This window comes from Pelmatolapia mariae, linkage group LG7 (assembly GCF_036321145.2).
Source record: "Pelmatolapia mariae isolate MD_Pm_ZW linkage group LG7, Pm_UMD_F_2, whole genome shotgun sequence".
NCBI lineage: Eukaryota > Metazoa > Chordata > Actinopteri > Cichliformes > Cichlidae > Pelmatolapia > Pelmatolapia mariae.
The window spans coordinates 39561771-39589489 of NC_086233.1; the positions used below are offsets into that span (position 1 = coordinate 39561771).

The following is a 27719-nucleotide window of genomic DNA, read 5'->3' on the forward strand; positions in this document are numbered from 1 at the left end:
TCCCACAGATACTCAATTGCATTAAGATGAGGGGAATTTGGATGCCAAGCCAATGCCTCAAACTTGTTGTGCTTCTTAAACAATTCCTGAACCTTCCTGAACTTTTCTTTGTGGCACATTATCCTGCAGAAAGAGGCCGCAACCATTAGGCAATACCATTTCATAAAAGGGTGTACATGGTCTGGAGCAATGCTTAGGTAGGTGGTAAATGTCAAAGAAAAAATCTACATGGATGGTAGGATTTGAAGTATCTCAGCATTGTCATCCACATCCAGTGGAAATGTGATTCAGACCAGGCCACCTTCTTCCATTGCGCCATGCTTGCATGCCCATTGTTGACACTTTCTCCAGTAGACAGGGGCAAGCACTGGCCCTCTGACTGGTCTGTGGTGGTTTAAACAGAAAGTATAATTTTCCCATGGATACGGTGAGATAGACCACTCAAGCCTCATTTTGTAGTCTTTGTTTCACATAATGCTTTGCTGTAATGCTTCCTGTTCTGCATATAATTGGGCATACTAGTAACTTAATCTGTACAATAAATTGTACAAATCCTGTGTTAGTGATGCTGAAAAGCTAGTTTACACACAACTTATTCATTGTTATCAGGTTGCTCCAAAAGCTCCCTGAAAAGCCTTCAGTTGTTTCAGAATGCACTAATTGAGAATAGAAAGCGAGAGACCATATTTCTCTTATTCTGGCTTCTCTTCACTGGCTCTCTGTTAAATTCAGAATTAAAATGAACAAAATCTTGAACAATCAGGCCCCATTACATCTTAAATATCTCATAGTACATTATTATCCCACAAGAGTACTTTGCTGTTCGCCAGCAGGCTTAGTTTTGGTTCCTAGCACTTTTATAGGTACAATGAGAGGCAGCGCCTTCAGCTATCAGGCCTCTCTCCCAGTTTAGATTTGTAGGCAGACATTCTCCAGTTTCAAGATTAGGCTTAAAACTTTATATTCTGATAAAGCTTATAGTGAGAGCTGGATCAGGTGACCCTGAATCCTCCCTTTGTTATGCCGCAATAGGATTAGGCTTCTGGGGGACTTCACAAGATGAAATTATTTTATTTTATTTTCACTCATCTCTGTCCATTTTCTTTATGTGTATATACCACTACTATATTTAATCATTAGTAATTAATAAACTCTGCTTCTCTAAACTCTGGCACTCTCACCTATAGCTTTTCTTTTATCCTGTCTCTTTTTTTCCTCTTACTTCCAACCGGTTGTGGCAGATGGCTGCCCCTCCCTTACTCTGCTGAAGGATTCTTCCTATTAAAAGGGAGTTTTTCCCTTTGCACTGTTGCCTCATGCTTGCTTGAGATTTTCTGATTGTTTGGATTTCTCTCTAATATTGTTTTTATTTTGTACTACTGTTGTGGATTGGTGGTAAACAAAACTGAATTGAAATTGAACTGAACTACCACTACATAAGTTAATAATAAAGACACCTTGAAAATAAGCAGTCTCTAGCAAGTTCTATTCCATAACAATTGCTCCCTCAATATACAGTGACAGGCAGAGGTCTATTAGATTTCCTCAGTATCAAAGAAAGACACTGATTGTTATTAGTACAGCCAGGGTTATAAAGGAAAAAGTACACAAATGAATTACTGTTGATTGGTAATTTGGTGGTATTTGTTTTCTAAAATAAACCAAAACTTACCTTACACTCTCTCAGATTTACTAAAACAGAGCTCTAAAAAAGTCAATATTTACATATTTCTTCAGAATTTGCCAGAGAAAAATGAACACATTATTCTTACACCCTTTCGTGCACAACTGCTAGAAGTCACTTAATTTTAAAACATAGGTATTGTTTCTAAACACGGGCCTTTACAAATAACCTGTGAAATATTTTTTAATATTTACATGGGTCCTCCTTTTATTTCTTTTTTTCTGTCTTTTGGCCAAACAGGCATAAGAACTGGAGTTTAAGCACTGAAACCTTGAATGCTGTAATTCAGCAGTTAGCAGTAATACATCATTTAGTTTAGTTCTTTTTCTCAAGTAAACACTCATTATTGTTAAAAACAAACAAACATATTTTTACATATTCATTTTGCAGGTAGTAGTGTAGCAGTGTCAGTGCACATGTGCAGCCCATGGCAGAGAAAATAAGCTTTCTGACATAGAAGTAGCTACATTTTTTTGTTTTTTTACTTTGGTGAGCAAGTCAAGAAAAAAATCAACACTCTAATACAAATTGTTCCTAGGTGATAAAAAATATGTCAAAAGACATATTCTTCACATTTGTAATTGCTAATATAACAAAAATCTGTTATGCTGCACTGCTCTCTGAAACAGTGAATAATGCGGCCACCTGTACTACAGTTTTCACTGATCCAGTCAAACAGGCATTCATACAGTGCTGTTATTTATAACTGAGTATTTGTTTGGTACACACACACACAGCCCGAGGATACTTACACATGTACAGGAAGAGCTTGGATTGATTCAGCAACCTTCTGGTACGTGGACCATATTAGTCTCAGCTCATTTATAACAAGGCATCTGTTTTTTGGTGAAGTCCATTTAGGAGAAACATGATTCTGGTGTTCTAGCTCCAGCAGGGCAACAAGGAGCCTTTAGTTCAACAAAGGTCGTTACTCTGAGACATGGAGTAGGCGGTACACTGTTGTACAATATAACAAAAATGCAATTAAAAATAATGTAGGTTTAAGACAGTGCCAACTTGGTTTCATTTTTCACACCCAGAAGCTGTATCCATCTTTATATGATGTTAATACTACATATAGACCAGTGTGTATGATTAATATATTAGAGTAAAAAAAGCAAGGGACAACTTATTTTAATCGAATGTAAAGTTCATATGCAAAAAAAGTGAGATTTGATCTGGTCAGACTTTCTCACAGACAGCTGATAACATTTTTGTTTACATGTGTTTTCTAGACTGACTGAAGCGGATGAGTGGACTTTTTTTTTCCAGGGAGGATCAGACATCTGATGAGCTCTACAAGCTAACAAATTTAAACCCTCACTCTCTCTCCTTTGTTTCTGTGCCTCTCTTCCCTCCTCCCTCCTTCCCTCTCTGCTCTCTAATCACTGTGTTGTGGTAGTCACACTTTCTCCTCCCTCTCGTCTCCTCTCTGTGCTGTATATAAGTGCAGATGGCTGGCTTGTATTTCAGACTGCAAGAAGGAATGAATGCAAGCATGCAGCACAGACAGCCACCATGACTCCTGCTTTGAACCCTGAAGAAGAGACCCAAGCATCTATAGGTGAGCTCTTACACCCATAGCATGTTTTCACCAGATAACTGTTAAAAACTTTTATTTTATCAGGCTGCAGGATCATGGCTTTCTGGGACCTTTTGTTTTGCTGCACAAAGAGGAAGATAAAAGTATTTTTAAACCCTGAGGGAAGCAGCCACCCTTGGTGAATGCTCTGGGTGATGCAGGAAGGGGAGGAGGAGGATAGGAGTGCCCAATCATCCAAGGAATGTTGGCTCAATGTTAAAAAATAACCCTCAAAGTGAGGAGTTTTTCCCATTGAGAAATCAGATGCACGGCAGCAAATTTCTTAAGCATCTGAGTGGAGTTTTTACCCAACAGGCACAAGCTGTGCATCAGCTGTAACAGAGACAGTAACAAAATCCCATTTAGGAAGAATTACAGTCATTTTAAGGATGCTTTGACTCATAAAGTGTCACAGCAAGAATACCTGACAACAAGAGAGAGCACAGTTTTCAAGGGTTGTTACAAAAAGCAGCTGGATACTCACCTATACTGTAATTGCTGACCTTATTTCAAATTTGAGCATAGATCAAACCTAGTATCGACTTCTGTTTTTATAGTTATTCTTTCTGACATGCAACTGAAAGAGTTAAAACTAAAATGGTCTTTTAAACATTAATTTACTGAATATTTGATTATAATCCATTCAAATTCTCTCATAATATAATCATATAATTGTGATATTGATAGGTCTGGAAGCTTACACAGTTGGCATTTTTGTCAGCTTCCTTTCCTGGTCTCAAACAGGTTAAATGTTTTTAACACAGCAGTTCTTTTCCACTCTTATTGATCAAAGCACCTAAAGTGCTTTTATTTGATACATTCTTGCAGCTTTTAACAGAAATTGCTGTGCAGTGATTTTCCGGTCAAATACATTTACACTGCTGCGCTTGCTTTGAGTTAGTATTATGCTAACCTCTTCAAATATTTCCACTCTGCAGCGCTTAACCATAAATATGACTGGTCACACATTTGCCATACATTTCATGTTACCACACAGGGGAAACTGGTTTCACTTAAGTTGATAATCACATTTGTGTGACCACTTTCCTGATTGCTGTTTTCATGGTAAGTGAATCCAGATAACAGAAAGAAACCCTGGGCATGCTGAGCTTGCTTAATAGTACAGGGCCCAGGTGACACCTGATGGGATGGTAGCTACCATTAGACTGTATATAAACGATGAAAGTAGCTTCCAGGTCTGGAAAGTGAAGCAAAAGCTGAAATGGCCTAAACCAGAATTCTTTATAATGAGCCATAGACTCAGGGGGGGCACCCATCCATCACCACCGGTTGGGGGTGAGGGGAGGGAGAGATGGCAAACATAATTCATTACAATAACTGAAATCAAATACACAGTTGACTTCTATATAAAGTCTGAAAATCCAGTTAATTTCATATTGTGTTGCAGAGATACCATCCTGATTGTATGTCATTGTGCAGCCTAATCGATTTATATCTGCCCTAAAAATCTAGAGCATCTAATTCATGTTATATGTGATATATGATATGTGATTAGATGTGATGCGATATATATCCAGTCTAACCAAGTTCCAACTGACTAATCATATTTTAATTTCACCAAGTCTCATGGCTTCTGTGGTTAAACTTTCATCGCTTTTTCCATTGTAGATTGAGCCACGTTAATATTTTCACTGAGCTATGAGATTTGCAGGTTTAATCAGCTTATGTAGTTAAACATACCTGTACAATCTCACGAAAAACATCCGCCAACAGAAAATACATGTGTTTTCTCCATCTGACAAACCAGCCCCAAACTCCAAATCACCAGTCGTTTTCGTCTCGGCAGAACCATTTCTGGGCTCTGGCTCTGCCAAGTGGAAAGATTTCAACTTTGGTAGTTCCTGTTTTCCAGCTTTTGTTTTCTGGAATCAGGACCACATTTGCTCAGCAATAACGTGTTAAAAGGCTTCTCTCTCTCTTCTGGTTAACATGGTTTGACCAGCTTTTTTGTGCCTCGTGGAAAATTCTGAGGCAGAGTCATGTTACTGAGTGCTCAAAGAGATGATAGCAGAGACGAGCTGCAAGGCCACTTTCAGTTTGAGAAAATACAATACAAAATCAGTTGGGTAAACTTAAAACAAAGCTCTTTGTGCACTGTTACACAACTCTCACATTTGTACACAGTACAAATTTAACACTGTATAAAGATGATAAACTGCAAAACGCTACTGTAGCAAATATTTCAATAGCTTTTAAGAAGACAATTCCCGTCATGAGCCTGAGTCTTGCACGTCAGGCTTGTTCTGGGTTGGAATGGCGTGTCTTTTCTGTCAGATTCTATAAATGGTTGATCCGAATTGTTAATGCCTTTCATTTTTTTGTCATTTCATTTGTATTCTTTGAACCCTTTTTGTCCTAAAGATTTGCTTGATTACATCTAAAACCAGTTGACGTCCCAGACCTTTTATCCATTAAGTGAACTAAATTCAATTCAGTTTTACTTAAATAGTGCCAAATCAACAGTTGCTTCAAGGTTGTATATATTGCAAGGTAAAGACCCTACAACCCCAACAATCAGATGACCCCCTATGAAAAAGCACTTGGTGACAGTGCAAAAGAAAAGCTCTCTCCGTTTTCTGGCAGAACCGGGTTCAGCGAAAGGTGGCCATCTGCTGCCAGTGGTAAGCGGCGAGGGGAGGAAAACAAGGCAAAAAACCTGCTGTGGGAGACAGCCAGATGAATAACTAATGATTGAATGAAAAGTGGTGTATAAACACATGGTGAGTGAAAAGAGGTGACTGAAGAAGAATCACTTGGTCCATCATGGGAAACCCTATGCCCAACCCTAACCCAAGTAGCCTATGGCTTATTGCACCATAACTAATGGAGAATTCAGAGTCAGCTAATCCAGCCCTAACTATATGCATTGTCAAAAAAGGAAAGTTTAAAGCATAATCCTAAAAGTAGAGAGGGTGTCTGTCTCTCAAGTCCAGCTGGGAACTGCTCCCACAGCAGAGGGGCCTGAAAGCTGAAGGATCTGCCTCCCATTCTACTTTTACATACACATACACATGTAGGTTAATTTAGTAAGGATGTTTGTTTTTTTCGTTATTCAACTGTTTTATTGAGACCATTTTATTAGTTCGGAAGTAGGATTTAAAATCAAGTCTGCTTCTTAACCAAACATAACCAATGAATATGAAGCCTGCAATGTTAAAAGCTTTCTGAATCTGACTGAATGAACAGTAATGTGACTTGGCGATGTTTAGCTGGCGCTGAGACATATTTATGTGACAGACGGTGTATGTCAGAATGTCTTTTATTTCGACTCTTTGCTCTGCCCTGCCCACAGCAAACTTGGCTCAGTTCCCAAGCATCAAAAGCAGGAAATGAGTCTCCCTCTCCTCACATTTCTGTTTTCAGAACATTGTCCTCTTTTAAAAAACACCTCACACAGGGAGTAGCATTTACTTCTGAGGTCCACTACAGAGAAGTACCTGGTGTGAAATTAGCTTCTTTGAGGTCACAAGGGTTGTGGAGGCTGTACAGCAAAACCTAGATGACTCACCAAAAATAATAATTGCCATTCCTCCAAAACTGTATATGAACTTACAAAAGAGTAAGTTACTGCAAATTATACCATAGTATGTCAACATTCCTCCCATAAACCCTAAATTTCAGACACCGGCAACTGTAGGTCATATTCACCCAAATTTTCCTACAATCACTGAAAATTAGACATTCCCATCCTTTCTTGTACAATATTTGTTGAATGAGTGGAGCCAGTCCACAAGAACCACAGACATCAACAAACTCTTATCTTAATCAATGCCAGACCGGGTTGTGGTTATGAGCTACTCTGGATAAATAATTAATTTTGACATAAAGCCAGACTTTGAATATAAATTCCAGCATGTTTAATCGGTGGCTTCTCCTTCATCATTTATCGTGATAAGGACCACTTAGTGGAGAATGTGAAAGCTTAGTTCAGCTTACCATCGATGGTGGACTCAGACTGTTAATCAAGCTTGCTTGTGTTAGTTGATAAATTTGTACTCATCCCACTCATTGAAACAAAACAAACAAAAGAAACCCCACCACAAAAAACACGGCGGCTGCAAAAAAAGTAAAATGGTCAAAATTTGGTCAAAATCTGACAGAAGACAGTGGCGATGCCCATCTTTTTCAAATACAGTCTATGAACAGTAACAATAGTTAGGATGTGTAAACTGTTTTCTTGGAAAACAAAAAGCAAAGCAAAGGATTTTTGGACTCTTATCTCACTGTTTTCTAAAGAATCAACTTCAGCTTTTTCTTTTAAACATGACTAACATGACAACTTTTACTAAGAAAAAAAAGGTAATATGAGTTCTTTTAGGAAGACATTGAGTAATTTCACAAAAAGATCTAAATTGAAGTGGATGTGGTTTAACATTAGCATGTGGTATCATGCAGATTGTCATCATTTGAACAAAAGCAGAAAACTATTGCATGTAGCCATTGTTCACATCATGATCTAAACAATGGATAAGAATTAAAACATGCATGTTTGTAGAGCTGCATAAACCAATGACCTAATCTTTGATGGTATCCACAGACAGGGGTTCCAGAAAAGAAATCTGCTATGACTTGATGTGCATTAACCAGCATAAGGTTGTCATGGCAGATAGCCACCCCTCCCTGAGCCTGGTCCTGCCAGAGGTTTCTTCCTGTTAAAAGGGTGTTTTTTCATTTCCACTGTTCTTCCCTTTCCACTGCTCATGAGGGATCATATGATGTCAGAGTTGTCTCTGTTTTTTCTTAATACGGTAGTGTCTTTACCTTACAATATAAAGCACCTTAAGCTAATTGTTGTGATTTGGTGCTATATAAGTCAAATAAAACTGAGTTGAATCAGCTCAACCTTTTTGCTCAAAACAAAAACTAACAAAGAGAATAATCACTAACATTCCTCTGATCAAATCAACCATGCATTTACTGTAATTCTACAGTATAGTAAACTTTAAAAACTAAATTGCTAACAGTAAGTGCAGTCAAATGAATACAGAGAGAAACTGACTGCAAAAATAAAGGAAAGTAATTTGATTCTCATATTGTGTATTGAGCAAAACTGAAAGTGAGGGAGGAAAAAACCTTTCCATATAATGAGAACAAAATTTAAAAAGCTGTATCATTATATCTCAAGAACACCAGTGAGAAGATAAAATAGAAGATTTACATTAATTACAAATGACTCGTTACAGCCTCAGGTTGTATTTTCAGCATAGGAAGGAACACATGAAACTTTGGAAAGGATGCAAACTCTCTGTTACTCCTTCTCCCATATGCCCATCTAGTATTGTCCCTTCTCCAGCCTTGGTTGGGCCGTTGTCATATTGTTCCTCTGCCACTGAGAGTACACTTTGGATGGCTCAATGAAGTACAGTTTGTTTATTTTCCTGGCTTCTGTCTCTCTAGTATACCTCTTCAGGTGGCTGGCCAAGGCTGTGAGTCTTTCCTTGGCAGTTTTTAAGACCTCAGCTATGGGCAACTTGCTTGTACATCTTAGCCATCCCTTTAGATAACTTAGTTAGATAACTTTGCGCCTTGCTACCTTGAGCCTGGTTTCCAGCCTCCTCCATGGAGGGTATTGCTCCCTGTGGCTGTTAACCTTGTAGCCAAGCATCTCAGTTACCACTGCTGCCATGGTGTAAATAAGCTGGTGATGCGAAATGCTCACCTTGAGCTTTAATACCAGGCATTAACAAAATGGTGACAAAACAGTCTCTGTAACAAACGTACGTCATATGTACATGCCATTACTTTATCACATATCATTCTGTAAAGCAAAATGTTATGTGAAAAAGTAAACAATTTAACAGCCAAACTTCTAGACTAGGGATATCAAGGTTATCATATATTGGGGGGCCACATACAACCCACTTTGATTTGACTTTATTACTGCAGTATGAATGGCTGTGGGAAGGGTCTTTATCAGCAGGACAAACAGTAAAATTTACGAAAAAACAGTTAAAAGTCCAAAAGATGTGCCCTCCTCCACATTTTCAAAAGCTATCCAGAGGGCCAGATTGGAGCCTTTGCCAGGCCAATGTTGGCCCCCATGTGTGATTTTTGACACCCCTGTTCTAGACAGAATGCTTTTCAAATATTTTTTAGGATAAAATATTTTACAATTCTAACTAGTTCAAAATTCAAACCATATTCAGCAAATAAGATCACCTCTTGTCTGCCATCAGTACTTTACTAAATATTCAGCCGGTAAGCTGCTCATACACTAGATGACTGAAAGGGTAATCAATAAATAAATAGCATATAAATAAATTGCATTTTCGTTAATAAAGATATTCAAGTGAAATTTTTTTGAACATCCAGATTTCAGACATATGATTGTTGTCTCTGCTTTGTGACTGGATATTTGCTTGAAAAAGTTGGGATGCAGCAAACACTGAAACTTGCCGAGACATTTGGAAGGAAGACCTGTCATTACGACTTGAGGCTTCAGTTATGGTAAGGGGAGACTACATGTGCACAGAAAAGCCGTGCTCTGTCTAGCAGAAGTCCACGTACCTAGGTGTCAACTGCCTTAGTCTATGTGACCTCTGACTCATACCATGGAAATCCTTTTAATCATTTATGTATTTTGGAAAGAGTAAAAGGCCAAGAGTAAGTAATGTAGAATGTCAAAACTGAGTAAATGCAACATGTTTTCAAGACTTGAACATGGCAAATTTCCATGCACACTCATAAAGTCAGATGTTAAAGCTTTGACAATCCTCTATTGTGTTGAAAGATGAAATAAACAGTTAAACCAGACCATTGTTAAGTCAGAAGAACTGTTGAGCTCATCAAATGTGACTTCCATAAAATTGCCAAACAATATAAAAACAGTCAGGGCAAATGAAATTTAGGAGAGCTTACCAGATGTACTGCAACATTTTATACATAAAAAAAGTCTCTGTCAGTTTTGTGAAATGCTGCATTATATGTGGCAACAGAGTCTCTTAACTCTGAGGTCGGACCCAAGGTGGTGCCACGTGAAATATATGAAAAATCCCCAGAGAAAATCTTACTATCCTGCTCTGTTTTGCTTTATTGTTTTGTAGCCATCCTTACCTTTACTATTTTGCTATTGTAACTTTCATTAGACAGATGATACAACAATTTTCATGCAGGTTGCAAAGGTGAAACAATAGATAAATAATAATTTAAAAAAAAATGTCTCACAGATGAAAAAAATGTCTGAGTTTTGTTTTTCATTTGTTTTTCTTTTTCCCTGTCACTTTTTCCTTTGTCAGGATGACTGACAGCTGCACCTTCTGAATCCCAGAATGCCTGTTGTGCCAGTACTTGGGGAATCCTCCTCCCACCATGCTGTACCTGTTGCGCTCACCTGCTCCTGGCTGATTCTGCTATTTCATTCAGCTTTTGGTCAGAAACCTGCCAAGCTGCCTCTGATTGGCCGAAAACCTTTCATTGCTGCCTGGAATGCTCCACTGGACTTATGCACCTTCAAGTACAACATAACCACCAACATTAACCACCTATTCCACATCCAGGGAAGCCCACGTGCTGATTGGACAGGCCAGAACGTCACAATTTTCTATGCCAACCGGCTGGGCTACTACCCTCACTACACATCACGTGGCAAAGCCGTCTTTGGTGGCCTACCTCAAAACTGCAGCCTGGACCGACACCTGTTCAAAGCCTACCAGGACATCAACCACTTCATACCTGCAGAGGACTTTCGTGGCCTGGCTGTTATCGACTGGGAGTTCTGGCGACCTCAGTGGAGTCGTAATTGGCACAAAAAGGACATCTATAGACGCAAATCAAAGGAGCTAACCAAGAAAGCATACATCAACGTGACTGCAGCACAGGTGGAGGAACTGGCACGGCGGAGGTTTGAGAAAAGTGCCAAGATGTTTATGCTAAAAACCATTCAGCTGGGGAGACAGCTCCGGCCCAGTGCCCTCTGGGGTTTCTACCTCTACCCTGATTGCCACAATTACAACCTGCACGATCAGAACTATACAGGCTTTTGCCCCCTGCTGGAGAGGCTGAGGAATGATGAGCTGGTGTGGCTATGGAACAGCAGCATGGCCCTCTATCCCTCTGTCACAATCAGGAAGCATCACAGCAACAGCATCAGCAACCTGCACTTCACCCAGCACAGGATCAGAGAGTCGCTCCGAGTCGCCTCACTGACCTCAAAGGAGTATGATCTTCCCACCTATGTGTACCTAAGGCTGGGCTACCGAGATGAGGCCCTCAACTTTCTCACTACAGTAAGAACAAAGTTTACCAAAATATTATATTTTTTTTTCTACTGTGTGTTCATAAAATTTTCATTAGGCAACAAAGTAGTTCATTTTCCTTTCACAGGGATACTTTTAATTCATTTTTATTTTTATGGCACAAAATCACAACAACGGTTCCTTTATAGTGTAAGATAATACCCCAATAATCAGATGACCCCCATGAGCAAGCTCTTGCCGACACTGGGAAGAAAAAATCCCTTTTATCAAAACGAAACCTTCAGTTGAGGTGAGGGGAAGTGAGACAAAAGACACACTGTGGAAGAGATACAGAGATTATAATAACTAATAATTAAATAAAGAGACGTGTATAAACACAGAGAGGGCAAAATGACCACCTCATCACCCGCAGCCTATGCCTGTTGCAGCATAACTAAGGGAGGGTTCAGGGTTACCTGATCCAATTCAAGTCAGTTCAGTTCAATTTTATTTACACAGCAACAACTCACAACAACAGTCACCTCAAGTTATGTTGTACTGTAAGATAGACCCTACAATAATCCTTGATTCCAAACTGGGATCTGGTTCCACAGAAGAAAGGCCTGAAAGCTGAAGGATCTACCCACATAGAACCACAAGTACGGCTAGAGCAACATGCTCCATTGGCAGTGTTGGGAAGGTTACTTTTAAAATGTATTCCACTACAGATTCCAGAATACATGCCCCAAAATGTATTTTGTAACGTATTCCGTTACGTTACTCAATGAGAGTAACGTATTCTGAATACCTTGGATTACTTAATATATTATCATGCTTTTTACAACTACATGAATGTACTATTGCTGTGTGATTTATTACTTTTACTGAAGGTTACTCGCCATACCAATACCAACTAGAGTTTTAAATCTTAATATAAAATGAGTAACAGTAGGGTGGACATTAGGTAAGGCTGCACTTTTTGCAGCGATCTCGTATAGAAAACTATTCCGCGCGTATATAAAACAGGTCCGCGGCTCCGAACTGTAGTAAAGGGACCTCTGGCTAATACGTCAGGTTCATGTCGGGCTCGTAGCTGAAAACTAGCTTTACTTGGTTGTCTGGGTCAACTTTGTGTGTGTATATATATATATATATATATGGTCACCACCCATCTTGAGGAGTTTGCCCCCTCACATATACTAATATGCCACAAACAGGACTTTAATATCACCAACCATTCCCATGTTATTGCGGTGTATCCATATAAATGGCCCACCCTGTAGAGTAGTTTTACATTTGTGTTATATGTGCATTGAAGGAGATATCATGGTCAAAAACCACTCCATTACCGTGGAGAAGGTAATGCCATCCGTACCATGCCATACATAGACACTATATTTCTAAGATTTTCAGGGCTGAGTACAATAGCCTCAGTTTTATCTGAATTTTGAAGCAGCAAAAACAAAACAAAAACAAAACAAACCCAACCTACAATTAATTTTTAAAAAATATTTTATTTACATTTTTTTAATTGATTTTCAAATTGTTATTTAAATCACTATGACATACACAACAGCACAGTGGTTAGCACTGTTGTTTCACAGGAAGAAGGTTCTGGGTTTTAGTCCTTCTGGCTAAAGCCTTTCTGTGTGAGCTTGCATGTTCTACCCATATTTGTGTGGGTTCTCTCTGGGTACTCCAGCTTCCTGCCACAGTCTAAAGACATGCAGTTAGTGGGGTTAGGTTAATTGCCTAATTAATTGTTGTCTGTGTCTCTACATTAGCCTTGTTGCAAACTGGCGACCTGTCCAGGATGAATCCCATCTCTCACCCTATGGCAGCTTAGGGGTGGTAGGTTGGCCTTGCTTCATGTTATCTTGAGCAAATTAAGAGGAAATAGAACCAATAGCATTTTTGTTGTTGTTGTTCTTTCATTCTTCTTCTGAATTTTACTGGTAATGCAATTCCTCATTCATGATTAACTTTTATGGGAAAGTCATTCAAATCTTGCCAGATTTATTGGACTGTAAAATTATTTTAAACATAAATGACAATTCTGAACATCCATCCATTTTCTTCCGCTTATCCGGGGCTGGGTCGCGGGGGCAGCATCCCAAGCAGAGAAGCCCAGACCTCCCTCTCCCCAGACACCTCCTCCAGCTTGTCCGGGGGAACACCAAGGCGTTCCCAGGCCAGCCGAGAGATATAATCTATTCAGTGTGTCCTGGGTCTGCCCCGGGGCCTCCTCCCAGTGGGACATGCCCAGAACACCTCACCCAGGAGGCATCCTTGTCAGATGCCCGAACCACCTCAACTGGCTCCTTTCGATGTTTAACTGCTGGTTCAATTCTGAACAAAGTCAGTTAAACATGATGATATATCAAAAATGTATTTAAAAAATCATCTTTGATAGTTGACATGAAATACTCAATGGGTTCCTCTTTCTGGATACCCACACAATATGTGTGCTAAGTTTCATCACAAATCTCTGCAAAATTCCTGAGAAATTAAAGGAGGTTTATGCCCAAATTCAATAAGCTAAACTGAATATGACATAACATCAGAATTTGAATTCAGTACCTTCCTTTTCTTGGCCACTCACACTATATGTCTTAAATGTATGACATCAAAACCACTGTATTCCTTAGACAATAAAAGACAATTGTGCTGTTTCCTTCCTTCTGATCAAAAATCCATTTAAAATGGATTAAATACAACATGCATTTTCAAAAGATAATTTAAAATGTAATAGTGTTTTTGGTTTTTAAAATTCCAAAACCATACAACAAGAACTTTAGGCAATGTCTGAATTTTCTGATTTTCAGTCTTATGAATAAATGTGAATCGAAACCTCTAAGCAGAACATATTCTTTGCTATTTGAACTGCAGTTTGGGATGTATGCAAAATGTGGTTGGCACACATAAGCAAAACCTTAGTTAAGTCAGAATGAGTCAGAGGATAAAGGTTGGAAGGGATAAAAAGTACAGCAGCGGTAGCCACAAAGGAAAATATGTTTCAGCCTCCACATTGACTTAAGATTCCTTGTACTGTATATATAACAGTACTGGCACCTGTGCAGTCCTGTTCCATACTGGTCTCTAAAAAGTTTAACTAGAAAAAAAAGCAGGATTTTCCTAGTGGTAGAGCAATATAGAGCCACAGACATGGATCAGTGAGGCTTCAGCAGTTTTTCATCTATCACAATATGGAGTGATTTCAGGATAGATATAAGATAATCTGGATATTGAGAAGTGGGCTCCATGCACCACTTTGAACTGGATTAACAGTGGCGGGCACATAATGATATCATGTTGTGAGTATAGAGGCCCAAGTCTAAGTCTTCTTCCCATAATGTTTTGAGGCATGTGTCAAGTTTAACATTTTATTGTAAAGCAGGGAGATCAACCCTCTATTGGTTGGATTAAGTTGTAGGGTACTTTCTAATAGGGTAGGCCTCGGTAAAGGGCTTGGCCTGAAATCTGGGAACAAATAAAGTGCCTGGCTTGCAAGTATCTGAAAAAGTGTGATGGTGGTAGGCTGCATTAGCAAGTTGTTTAAATGATGCTAGTTTGTAGGCTATGACAAGGTCCTTAAAGCAAGTTATTCCACTTCTGTGCCACTCAAAAAAACACCATAAAATTTGCTCCAGAACAAAATCTGTGGAAGAAGAGATACTCAAACTCAACTCCAGCAAAGGCTTTTTCAGCATCAATAGAGACAACACATTCATCAGAATCGGTAGGGCTGGAGTAAAATACGATAAACTTATGTTAAAATATGAATGGCAACCTTTAGTGATATACTTCACAGAAGACAGGATTAAAGATCCTGGAGAAACCTTAATCTTCAGTTTGTATGGCGGTTGTAGTAATCATCCATAATCAAAATCCTGAAGTCAGTTTTCAAATATAGACCCAAATGCAAGACTCTGGAAATGAGGTCAACTTACAAAAGCAGCTTTAATAAAAAATATAAATAAAACCCTAACAGGATAGGAACCATGAAAGGAATCATCAGAGTACTAACAGGCACACAAACACAATGTGGGACAATGTGACAAAGGGATCAGTTCTCTATTTTATAGTGGAAAAATGTTGTAATCTCGTGTGTTCAAATGACTGGCAAACAATCATCATTTGTCCTCAATTTAAAGATTTACTTTGACTAGAAAGAAAAAGGCAATTTAAATTACCAATCCTGATGTTCCTAAGAAAAAGTCAAAAAGCAAATATTGTTTTCTGTAATGCTTAATATGATTACATATTATTAATAGTTGAACTTGCAACCCACCCCTTCAAATTAATTGTCATTTAATTATTAATTTTTATATGCAGTAAACATCATTTTCAGCAACAATATGCTTAAACAGTCAGGCCTACTCTGAACCTGTTCCCTACTGCCATCTAGTGGAGGTTCAGGGAAAACCAAATGTTTGAGCATGATCTGTTGATTCGGCAGGTTAACAGCTAATGTCTTTGAAAAGAAGGATATTTAAAGAATTTCTTTGAAGTATGATCTTGTGGAGCTTTGCACAACATAACTAATTTCTCACTGTAACACTGACAAATGCAGTGCGGTCCAAGCAGTATTAAAAATTCAATGTTCAAATATATTGACCTTTGTGTTATTTTATTGTTCTTTTATTTTTTCTTTTTCTTTTCTTCAGCTACTTCATCAGCACTTAGCCATCAATAATTTGAGATCCCTGCCTTAAATGGTGGCGTGTTAGTGATGGTGACAGACATGTGTGATGTGATGTGAGGGTGAACCTGTTTTTTTCCTGTAGGACGATTTGATCCACACTATAGGGGAGAGTGCTGCACTGGGAGCTGCAGGATTTGTCATCTGGGGAGATTTAAATTTGACCTCATCCAGGGTAGGTGGTCTTTGCCCTACATTAACAAAGTAAAATTATTTACAGTATGTATTCATCATATATGCTGGTGCATATGGAGATTTATTTATGAACGTCTAACAAAATCACAAGAGGAGACTGTGCAGGCATACGCTCTTCTGAAGTTTGTGATTAATATTTTTAATGTGCAGAGATGTTATACATAAAGCTGAACCCCTAACACATCTTTAGGAATTCAGTTCATTTTAGTTCAGTTTTATTTATATTGTTCCAGTTGACAATAACAGTCTTTTCAAGTTGCTTTACAGTGGGGGAAATAACTATTTCAACCTCTGCTGAATTTGAAAGTTTGTTTCATCATCTATGAGCAATCAGAATCTGTGAGGATGCCACTCCATTCCAACCTATACATTTTCATTTTAAGGTTATATTTAGGCACTGGCAAATCTTTGTTATAGTGAGTCACGGTTCATCATTGGGTTTAAAGCAGAACTTGTTACAATAGTAACCTAATCCCAAAAAAATGGCCATGTTACTTTGCCTGTGGACAAACTGCGAAAAACATGATAACATTACTTGAAACATTTTGGCTGCAGTGTCATATAAGCTATTATGAGTCTCACCTTGTTTCCACAGCATAACTGCACCCACGTCAGGTCCTTCCTAAGCCACCGTTTGGGTCTGTACATCACCAATGTGACACGGGCAGCAGAAATCTGCAGTGAATTCCTGTGCCAGAGTAACGGCCGCTGCATCCGCCGGGACCCCCACGCCAGGCATTACCTCCACCTGAGTGCTGACAGTTACCGCATCCGTCCCTCTGGGGATGGGGACTTTACTGTGAATGGCTGGCATTCACTGCATGAACAGCAGCTACTAATGGAGAGGTTTCGCTGCCACTGCTATGAGGGCCACAATGGTGAGAACTGCGACAGCATCAACAAAGTGAGAGAAGATAAAGGGCCATGGGAGGAAGAGGAGGAGTACAAAGATCACGACAAGAAGAGGACAGAGTGGGAAGATGAACAGGGTGAACAGCAGGAGGCAGGAGAGAGTGCGGCATCGCCAACTTGCGTCAGTCATCACTTCACTTTATTGCTCCTGTTGAATGTATTATTAGTAAAGATATATGTTTGAAGATGGCTTCAAAAGAAAAAAGTTAGTTTCAATTTAGCTTCGGGTACATGTTACATTTCAACACTGCAGTAAATATAATGTTCTAATTCAAAATTTAGTTTTTATTTTATCCAAGGATACTGACATAAACTTGACTTTATGCACCATAAAGCTAATTGCAGTAATAGGAACGTCTTGCTGATGCTGTTTGATAAATGTGCTATAAACAGTTGCAAAATCCCACCTGAAATACAATACATGCAGAAAACATGTCTCATGAAAACACTTTACCCAATCAGAAAATGATTGCCTGTCAGTCAATTATTTATTTATTCAGACTGAACATTATTTGTGGCCTAAATCATCACTGTACCCATTGAAACAGAAGGAAAAATGGAACTGCACAGCCAATATACATGCTTAAATTTAATCATTGTAACTCATATTGCAAAGAAATCATGTGAAATGCTTTATGGTTCATGAACAAAGGCAGAGCTGGCTTGTCGCATGATGATCCTTCGTTTTGCTTTGTCCACAAAAACCAAAGGGTGCTCAAAATACAATACTGCACATGCATATGTGGGAGCACAATTACAAAGACTTGATGCATTTTTAAAGACATCCTTTATTTGCAGTACCTTGAATGAACTGTTACTATACTTTGCGGTATATGTACAAATTTATATTTTTGTATTGTTACTTATTACTTGTAGTCTTTCCAGGAGATGTCACAAACAGTTTTGGAGCCTGTTAGGATGCAGCATATAGCTGCTTTTAACTTCAGAATACATTCTGTTGGGTTTGTTACCCTAAAGAACAGGAAGACTTTTTATATTATTGATCTCTGGATTTTGTATTTAATTCTACTTCATCTCAGTGTGACTGGTAAATGGCTACTGTCTCTGAATGTACAACTGAAAGTGCAAGGAAGCACTCAACTGGATGCAGGAGATGGCACACACTATATCTGACAGACACAGCCTCTGGAAACTGAGGTCCTTTAATTTCACCTTTTTACCAAAGTATACCAGCTTTTTGATGCCTCAGGTTCTCGTGAAACTCTTTATTCAGTCTCTCTCTGTCTGTGTCCCAATGTGCTTTTCTCTGGATAATACCAAGTATAAAGCATACTTATAACTATGATGCCAAAGTTTACAAAACAAAGTTGTCATATCTATTCACCATTTGTTGTTTTAGAACCAGCCTCCATCAGCAAATACTGTTTGTTCAGTAATACAACTGTAGATGGTCTAACTTTCATTAATCTATTAGGAATTTATTGATTTTACCAATCAAAACACAATGTAAGAAAATCTTCTAATTCGGTATCCTTGTTCCTAACAAAAACAGCTTAAAGTCATTAGATAATAAAATTCAGTGTTTTTACTTTTTCTTTTTTTTTTTAAAAATAAAATCAATCCCCTAAAGTTTGCTTTACGTTCAGATTGAACAAGTATTTGTAATGACACTAACCAGAAACATTACCTTGGGAGGAGTTGGCAGTTATGTAGTCAAAGAGACAGAAGAAAAAAGGGGTAGAAGGGGTAACCAATAATTTTAATATTTAACATTAAGTAACAATGAAGCACGTCACATGGATGGCTCAAGCCTGCCTTCAGGTTAATGTTTTTAGGTTTTTACTTCAGACTTTGTGTAGCAATTGTAACAATTTCCTGTAGTCACTGTATTCTTCATTAAATCTTAAGATTGTAAACTACATATGTAACAAGGAGTGTGCAACACATGAAAAATGTTACCTGAATGTAAATGCACTGCTAATAAACACTTTCCAAAGCTACAGTGTGTTTCTTCCTTTTCCTGCCATTATTACATAAAGCAATGAGTTCAGGGGAAGTAACAAAGAAACAACTTGATCACACTGGATATGAATCTGATGGGGAAAATTCATATTCAGTTCACATTATTTATCTTTGTCTTTATATTAGGTTTTCAAACAATGAAAAAACTGTGTCTTGAAAAATGTTGACTACATTTTCTACAGTCAGTCATTGAACCTCAGACCCAGTTAGTGAGAAAAAGGAACAGAAGGCTGAACTAATGATAATGATGAGTCACTGGTGTGAGATGACTGCCCTGGCAAGAATATTTTCTGCTCAGAGGCCCTTTTAACTCAAACATCAAGTCCCAGCTTGATCCAATCTGTGGAAAATCTTTTTTTTTTTTTTGTAAAGAGATACTATATGCACTACAATCTCCTGATTTACAAATGAAATCGATACACACAAAGCTAAAGTATGAAAAACATGTTGCCATCATCGCGTCATTTTTGTGATAAATCAGTACAAACCAGAAATATTATACATGAACCAGGCTGTTGTTGTTGTTTTAACTTTGTTGTTTATTTTTTTTAACTTTCGTTACCATTCTGTTTTTCATGCATTTTGAGTTTTACTTTCATCTTGCAAATATGCAACTTTTTAAAAACCTTTTTCACTAAATTATCTTACTGTTGATTGTCTTTGTCCAAAACTGTTTCCAAATTTTTTGCATCATTTATTGTAACCTGACACCCTAAACCCACTCACCAGTTAGTATGTTAATTAGATAAGGATCTACCAGAGAGAAGAAACTGTTTCCTCTGATATATGAAACAGCAAAAAAATTACTTGAGAAACACTGAAGTATTATGACAAGCCACTGAAGACAGCAACAGGTAGGAGCTAAAACACTACTTTATATCCAAAAAATGTTGACTGATTTGAAAAGAATAGTGAGATAACCTAGTAAGATAAAGGATATTATTAAAGATTTTTTAATGTGGAATCAATCTTTTTTTTTTTTTAAATGTGGACAATTTGTTTACAGATATGCTGCGAATCCTTAAGTCATTTTTAATTTTAGATTGATTTACCAGGATGAGCAAAAAGGATATCAAAAACAGAATGTAGTTAACATATGTATTCACATTCACAAGGGCTCTATCTGAACACCAAATATGAAGAAAGTTTTTACAAATATCTTTATTTTATGTCATTATTTAGCACTTTTATCATTCTAAATCCATTGTAAATGACTATTTTGCTAGTTACAAATAGTATCATCCACAAACAAAAAGTTAATTTTGCCAGTATAAATGGTTATTGATCAAGAGGAAAAAGAAGAACTGCAAAGGACTCAGCCTAAAAGGCCAAATCTATTTTGTTGTTGTTCCTGGTTAGAGATCAGTAAGTCACACTAAAATTAAATATACCATATTTTTTAAAATAGTTTTTAGAATGTGTATTAATGGCATTTCGAGTCATGACTTGATACCATGTTCAGTTCTCCTACACAATATCATTTTTAAAATGATATGCTGTTTAAAATTTGTCATAAATATAAATATTTTTAAATATATAATGAAATATAAGTTTATGGCATGAACATAGGAAATTGTTAGGGACTACACTTAGTCTGTTTTCATAAATTTTCCCCTACAGATGATGATTAGGCAAGTGAACTTGAACTCTGAACACCTCGGGATGTGATCTTACCCTACTCTAGGTGAATAGAGCAGATTGTTCAGTCACTGGGGGAACTTCGTGATTTGGTTCATCATTCCAAGCAGTTATGTGTATGTTCTAACACCTAAAATGGTCTAATTGTCCCTGTTTTGCTGATAATGATCATTTACATAAATTGGGGTGACTGCTGACATTTTAAGCTCTGAGCACAGAGCATGCACGTAGCAGAGCTATGTCGTATTTATCTTCCTCTTTCTCTTTCACACACACATAAAATAATAATGGAGGAAGTATCTTACATTCTAACTGCAGAAACAGCTTTGTGTCCTGTTGTATTCATATATTATAAAAGTAGTATTTAACTTTTGCAGCTTCAAGTGGAGCTCTTTCAGAACTATTTTGTATCCACCTATTACTGATGATCTAATAGAGTATCTAATAACTGTTTTCTCCATTAATTGTTTGAGATGTAAAAATTATGAAAAGTCATCTTTCACCGAGAGTCATATTTCAAATAACTTCAAATGTGATAAAAAGTGCCAACTTTTAGCCCATCTTAAGAAGACGGAGTTTGGTTATTTTAAAGAGAAAACAGAGTTTCTCAAAATAGCTATGATTTATGTTGATGTTTGCTGACTTTTATCCACTGTCTGCCTTGCTTGTCCAGACCTATTACCATGGCCCCATCCTTCTTCTCCTCTGTTGGCTTCTGTGTAATTGGATCTATCACCTTAGCCCTTGCCCTACCTCCAACTGAGCCACCGCTCATCAATAACCATCCCTTTGTGGCTATATGGAACGCACCAGTCGAGCACTGTAAACGTCTTCACATCCCGTTGGACACTGCAGCCTTCCAGTCAGTGACGACACCCGCAGCTGTGCCAGGTCAGTTTCTCACCATCTTCTATGAGGACCGCCTTGGCCTTTACCCTAGAGCTGATACTGTCAAGCATAGGCTCTACAGCGGTGGGGTCCCCCAAAATGGCAACCTGACAGAGCACCTGGCCAGAGCCCAAAAACAAATAGATCACTACATCTCCCAGGATTCTTCTCCTGGGCTGGCTGTCATTGACTGGGAATCCTGGCGCCCCCTGTGGGACCAGAACTGGGGTTCAAAACGCATTTATCAGAAATTGTCCATCAGTCGTACCCTGCAGATGCTCCCGTTTTTATCATTAAAGCAAATTCTTAAACTGGCAAAGAAACAGTTCCAGCGGGCTGGACGTCACTTCATGGAAAAAACCATTAGCCTTGGTACTCGTGAGCGTCCAAACCGCCGATGGGGCTTCTACCTGTTTCCTGATTGCTACAACTATGGATGGAACAAGCCTGGCTACACGGGAGAGTGCTCCCACAAGACACACAAGCAGAACAACCAGATGCTTTGGTTGTGGGAACGCAGCACAGCTCTCTTCCCATCAGTCTACCTTCACCAGAATCTGAGGAACTCTCCCAGGGCTGCGCTCTTTGTTCGTAACCGTGTTCTTGAGGCTCTGAGGGTGGCAGCATTGCCTAAACGTCCTTACATTATGCCAGTCTATGTCTATTGCAGGCCACTGTACCGGGATCAGACCAAAAAGTTTCAGACCAAGGTGAGTGTTTGTGTTAAAATCACATTTATGCACATTATTCACTTCGTCTTTATGATTAAAATAAACAGCCCATCACATGAGGGTTTTGTCATTTGAACCTAAATAGTTATTAAATTTCTCACGTAAGAGCAAAAAGCATTCACAAGAACACAATAGAAAAACAACTCAACAAATCAAGAATAATTTTTTAAAAACTTTTGAAAACGACATAAAAACATCAATTAATACTGCTCTGAAAGGAGAATGAAGGACTCAATTTAGAACTCTAATGTGATAAAGGTTTGGAGTTCATTCACTTTGAACAGTTTGTAGCACCTTATATCAACTCTACCAAGGTTTATCTATCTATAAGAAATATCTAAGATATTTTCTATACTGGATTCTAAAAGATCTGAATGAGAGAGAAGCTGTGGGGTGTTTTGGGGGCCTTGACGGTAGGGCATTAAAAATGCGATTATTTGACTGAAATAACTTTTTCTTCTTGAAGAAATTACTTTGAGCCTTTTTATTTAGAGAACAACGAGAAGTGTGGAATCTGCCACTATTTCAGTTTTATTTATACAGCGCCAAATCACAACAACAGTCGCCTCAAGGCTCTTTATATTGTAAGGTAGACCCTACAATAATACATACAGAAAATAGAGATTAACTTTGGTGTAACAGACCGAGACAGACCATTCAGTTTCAAAACAACAAGCTGGCAATGACAAAAATGCTAATAATCAGCCCTCTAAATGGGACTTGATGGTAAAAATAAAATTAATGTTTCGTTCCTGCTCTTTCAGGGAGATCTAATCAGCACGATCGGAGAGTCTGCAGCACTTGGAGCTTCTGGGGTCATAATATGGGGAGGTTCCAGAGACTACAACAACAAGGTAATTCACAGCTTACTGATATTTACTGGATGTTTTGATCAGATCTCCTGTCATTAAAGGATATTCTAACTCAACACAATATTGACAGGTCAGCATTAAAAATCTACCAGCTGAGCAATGTGATTCCTTCTCAACATTGCAAATCCAGTGTTTGTTTGTTTCTTGAGAAGAGAAAAGACTTCAATTATCACACGAGCCACCCAAAGTTTCTGCATTTGTCTTTAGCCATAAAAACACTCCATATTAGTAACTCTTCACAGGTCTGAAAACAGGAACACAACTGACCAGCCTTTCATCAACAAATAATTAACATGCCTTTTCCTCTCTTAAGAGGAACTAACAGTTGAGACTGTTTATCTCTGTTTACCAGACATGTGAAAGAGTTATTGCAGCTTCATTTGCTGCAGCTGCTTTTTGATTTGGTATATCTTTTTCTTGTCATTTGATGTTCACACAATCACAATATCTTATTGTCTTACAACCAATTTAAAGTGGCACAACTGAATGCAAATTCTAATTAAGAATAAAACAGACCATTTACAGTCAGGTCCATAAATATTGGGACATCGACACAATTCTAACATTTTTGGCTCTATACACCACCACAATGGATTCCAAATGAAACGAACAAGACATGCTTTAACTGCAGAGTGTCAGCTTTTATTTGAGGGTATTTACATCCAAATCAGGTGAACGGTGTAGGAATTACAACAGTTTGCAAATGTGCCTCCCACTTCTTGAGGGACCAAAAGTAATGGGACAGAATAAGAACCATAAATCAAACATTCATTTTTTAATACTTGGTTGCAAATCCTTTACAGTCAATCACAGCCTGAAGTCTGGAACACATAGACATCACCAGACGCCGGGTTTCATCCCTGGCGATGCTCTGCCAGGCCTCTACTGCAACAGTCTTCAGTTCCTGCTTGTTCTTGGGGCATTTTCCCTTCAGTTTTGTCTTCAGCAAGTGAAATACATGCTCAATCGGATTCAGGTCAGGTGATTGACTTGGCCATTGCAAAACAGTCCACTTCTTTCCCTTCAAAAACTCTTTGGTTGCTTTTGCAGTATGCTTTGGGTTGTTGTCCACCTGCACTGTGAAGCGCCGTCCAATGAGTTTTGAAGCATTTGTCTGAATATGAGCAGATAATATTGCCCGAAACACTTCAGAATTCATTGTGCTGCTTTTGTCAGCAGTCACATGGTAAATAATGGTAAATGGCCTGTATTTATATAACGCTTTAATAGTCCTAAGGACACCAAAGCGCTTTACATATCCAGTCATCCACCCATTCACACAAACATTCACACACTGGTGGTGGCAAGCTACATCTCTTGTATTTACATCATCAATAAATACAAGAGAACAAGTTCCACTGGCAGCCATACATGCCCACGCCATGACACTTCCACCACAATGCTTCACTGATGAGGTGGTATGCTTAGGATCATGAGCAGTTCCTTTCCTTCTCCATACTCTTCTCTTCCCATCACTCTGGTACAAGTTGATGTTGGTCTCATCTGTCCATAGGATGTTGTTCCAGAACTGCGACGGCTTTTTCAGATGTCGTTTGGCAAACTCTAATCTGGCCTGCCTGTTTTTGGGGCTCACCAAAGGTTTACATCTTGTGGTGAACCCTCTGTATTCACACTGGTGGAGTCTTAACTTGATTGTTGACTCTGACGCACATACACCTACCTCCTAGAGAGTGTTCTTGATCTGGCCAACTGTTGTGAAGGGTGTTTTCTTCACCAGGGAAAGGATTCTTTGGTCATCCACCACAGTTGTGTCCCGTGGTCTTCCTAGTTTTTTGGTGTTGCTGAGCTCACCAGTGCGTTCCTTCTTTTTGGGAATGTTCTAAACAGTTGTTCTGGCCACGCCTGATGTTTTTGCAATCTCTCTGATGGGTTTGTTTTGTTTTTTCAGCCTAATGATGGCTTGCTTCACTGGTAGTGACAGCTCTTTGGATCTCATCCTGGCAGTTGACAGCAACAGGTTCAAAAAGCAAACAGCACACTTGAAATGAACTCTGGACCTTTTATTTGTTCATTGTAATTGGGGTAATGAGGGAATAACACACACCTGGCCATGGAACAGCTGAGAAGCCAATTGTCCCATTACTTTTGGTCCCTTAAGAAGTGGGAGGCACATATACAAACTGTCATAATTCCTATACTGTTCACCTGATTTGGATGTAAATACCCTCAAATAAAAGCTGACAGTCTGCAGTTAAAGCATGTCTTGTTCGTTTCATTTGGAATCCATTGTGGTGGTGTATAGAGCCAAAAATGTTAGAATTGTGTCGATGTCCCAATATTTATGGACCTGACTGTAGATGGTCTTACTGCCACTATCCATGTTCTCAGTCCAGTTGAGGTTCCTCGTTTGGACACAAACATTCATTAAGCAATATGTTTTATTTGGACTTTAATTACCCCAATAAAATATTTTTGCTGACATTCATCTTGAAGTTCTAAGATTTTTTTTGTACATACTTTTTGAACACCTGAGCCTCTCATATAAACTCCATCCTGTCTTTGCAGGCGTCCTGTCATGCTCTGTCCAAGTACCTGAGATCCACGTTAAACCCTTACATTGCTAATGTGACTGCAGCCGCCAAGCTCTGCAGCGAAGTCTTGTGCCAGGGGAAGGGCCGCTGTGTCCGGAAGAGCAACAACTCTCGCCACTACCTGCACCTAAACCCCACCCACTTCCACATCATACGAGCTGATAGGAAGTATGCGGCTATTGGCCTCCCTTCTGCTGCTGACCTCAGTGCCTGGGCTGAAAACTTTACCTGTCAGTGCTATGCAGGGCGGAACTGTTCTCCCAAACTAGTACACCCAACCACCATGAAACTCATTTGGATTTAATGTGTGAGGAAAGTAGAATTCTTTCATGTGATTATCTATCATTCATCTATTTTCCAAAAACATAAAGGAATGTAAGTAAATGATTCCCTCAAAACATAGTGCTATTAATACTAATAACAACAACATTAACAATAATAATAATAATAATTGTTAAGACAAGCTATACCTTTAAACTTAAATTTTAACTATTTAAATGTAAATGTGCCTTAATTAAACTAAATTCAGCTCAACTAAACTGAATTTTGAAAAATATACCTTAATCTAAAGTTGAGTAGATGAAGCTTCTGTCTGTTACATTACAAAGACACTATTTGGAAAGACATTTGTAAACATTACCATCTGAGCACAACTGTCATTCATTTTTTTATGAATTTAAATAGGCCAGTCATATAAGTTTGAACTTTGAACTAACTAAATAAATTCAAAATATTTTGAAAAATTATGAATTTTCACAATTAATGTGTCAGATATCAAAAATCTGGCATGCATGATTCAACATTCTAACAGGGATGCAGTCTTACTCAGTCATCACCATTTCCACACAGTGTAGTATATATAAAGCATACTGTACGTAGTGTAAGGAAAACAATTTGTTCTGAGTTACTTGATTGTACACTTCCTGTGTCTGCTTCTGCTTTCAGTGACCTTAGAAAATAATACATTTACTTTTGTTGACCAGCAGGTCAAAGTGCTCTGCTTTTCTCTTTTTCACTCACACAGTGCTTTTTCAATCTGTTTATTAGTAATATGCCTTTTTGAATACTACCCTGTATTTATTACACATGAAGTATACACTCACTAGACACTTTATTGGATACACCTTGTAGATAGACACCATTTTGCTTCCGGAACTGACTTGATTCTTTGTGGCACAGATTCATTGTGTCTCTCAGAAATTTTTAAACTATATAAACTTGATGGGATCACACAGTTGCTGCAGTTGTTGTCAGCCACATAACTACTGACAACAACTGCAGGGACAGAGGTAGAGCGGGTGGTCTATCAGTTGAAAGGTTGGTGCTTCAGTCCCTAGCAAGATACTCGACCCTTAGTTGGCCCAGATTCATCCATCAGTGTATAATTGGGTGAATGAGGCCTGTAGTGAAAATTGCTTTGAGTGATCAGTTAGAATAGAAAAAGTGCCTCTTCTGATGCTTTGTTTGAACTTCAGCAGGTCATCTTGACCATGGCTACACACCTAAATTCAGTTGCTGACCTAATTGGCTGATGACAGATTAACAGTATGGGGTGGTTTAACACATGTACCTAATGAAGTGGCTGCTGAGTGTATGAATCAACAAATAATAATAAATAATACCAAAAAAATGTAGACGTTTCCTTAATAAGTGACATGAGCAGAGCAACAACAATACAAATACATGCAAATATACATTCATGTCCTCAGAACAGTGACATCATTCTTCTATAACATCTTATTCATGTGCTTGTAAATCAGAATGATTTGATGAATGAAATAAACA

At 38.4% G+C, this 27719-nt stretch overlaps 2 protein-coding genes across 5 annotated transcripts; both read left to right on the forward strand.

Annotated features, from left to right (window-relative positions):
• Window positions 1-3167: 3167 nt before the first annotated feature.
• Window positions 3168-19222, forward strand: hyal4 (hyaluronidase 4). The gene is made up of 4 exons (XM_063479063.1): window positions 3168-3248; window positions 10523-11512; window positions 16249-16338; window positions 16954-19222. The coding sequence occupies exons 2-4, from the start codon at window positions 10556-10558 to the stop codon at window positions 17452-17454; spliced, it is 1548 nt and encodes a 515-aa protein (XP_063335133.1). The 5' UTR covers window positions 3168-3248; window positions 10523-10555; the 3' UTR covers window positions 17455-19222.
• On the forward strand, window positions 3236-27719 carry LOC134631093 (hyaluronidase PH-20-like). 4 transcript variants are annotated; one of them, XM_063479066.1, is made up of 4 exons: window positions 3236-3248; window positions 21565-22489; window positions 23275-23364; window positions 25909-27719. In XM_063479066.1, exons 2-4 carry the CDS (start codon window positions 21575-21577, stop codon window positions 26236-26238), a joined length of 1335 nt encoding a protein of 444 aa, XP_063335136.1. In that variant the 5' UTR covers window positions 3236-3248; window positions 21565-21574; the 3' UTR covers window positions 26239-27719. The 4 variants fall into 4 exon arrangements, with proteins under 4 accessions (XP_063335136.1, XP_063335134.1, XP_063335138.1 ...); XM_063479064.1 differs by lacking the exon at window positions 3236-3248 and adding an exon at window positions 11402-11512; XM_063479068.1 differs by lacking the exon at window positions 3236-3248 and adding an exon at window positions 13281-13312.